Raw genomic sequence first — 733 nt, 5'->3', positions numbered from 1 at the left:
GTTCAAGATCAACCACCACAAGAAGACCGCGTATGTAATGGCAAAGGATATTGATGAGTACGGACCCCAGCTTAAGTTGATCCAGAACCGTGCCATCACTTTCCATTGTGGGTCACCCCGAATCTTCTGCGGTACCCTTATCACCGGAACCGCTCCCAAGAAGGACGAGAAGGAGGAGGAGAACGAGAAAGAGATCTACGATCGACCATGAGGTTGAGTACGAGAGAAAGTGCGGAAACGACTACATGTGGGACATGCCCTGTTGCAGAAACACTAGCAAGTGCGGTGACTACGCACAACACAAGTGTCAGTCCAGTCATTGCTGCGCTTAAATTTTTATCAGTTGGCACCGAAGGTAGCACTGGAAGGGCGAGCATAGGCCCTCCGCCTCCGCCACAAGCGTAAATAAAGATTTGTAAAATTATCCAATTGTATTTAGCAGTCATGTAACACACTACCTTTTCGCAATATTTTCGAAGTACACGTAATACATGAGTACATCGGATGCTTAAAAAGTTAGAATATTTTGAATAGGTGTCGGGCTCATTACTTCGTCTGTTTTCGTTCGGATACTACTTTGTATAAATAGAACGATTTAAAACTACTTTAAAATATAGGATATTATCAGTGGATGATGCAGCTCAAGTTGAATGTCAATATGATTTACATCAAAAAAGACGTATTTATGCGATTCACATGTATATGTGTATGTATATATGTATACATATACATA

The 733-nt window shown here is 41.6% G+C and overlaps 1 protein-coding gene across 1 annotated transcript; it reads left to right on the top strand.

Annotated features, from left to right (window-relative positions):
* Positions 1–211, top strand: SARC_17861 (hypothetical protein; the record flags this gene model as incomplete). Its single annotated transcript, XM_014288053.1, has 1 exon — positions 1–211. A coding segment is annotated over one exon (211 nt), but the record flags the coding sequence as incomplete, so codon positions are not given.
* Between the last annotated feature and the right edge of the window lie 522 nt (positions 212–733).

The sequence above is a fragment of the Sphaeroforma arctica genome (genome assembly GCF_001186125.1).
Source record: "Sphaeroforma arctica JP610 unplaced genomic scaffold supercont1.12458, whole genome shotgun sequence".
Classification (NCBI taxonomy): domain Eukaryota; class Ichthyosporea; order Ichthyophonida; genus Sphaeroforma; species Sphaeroforma arctica.
Note: the sequence above shows the minus strand (reverse complement) of the source record. Positions and strands in the feature narration are given on the sequence as shown.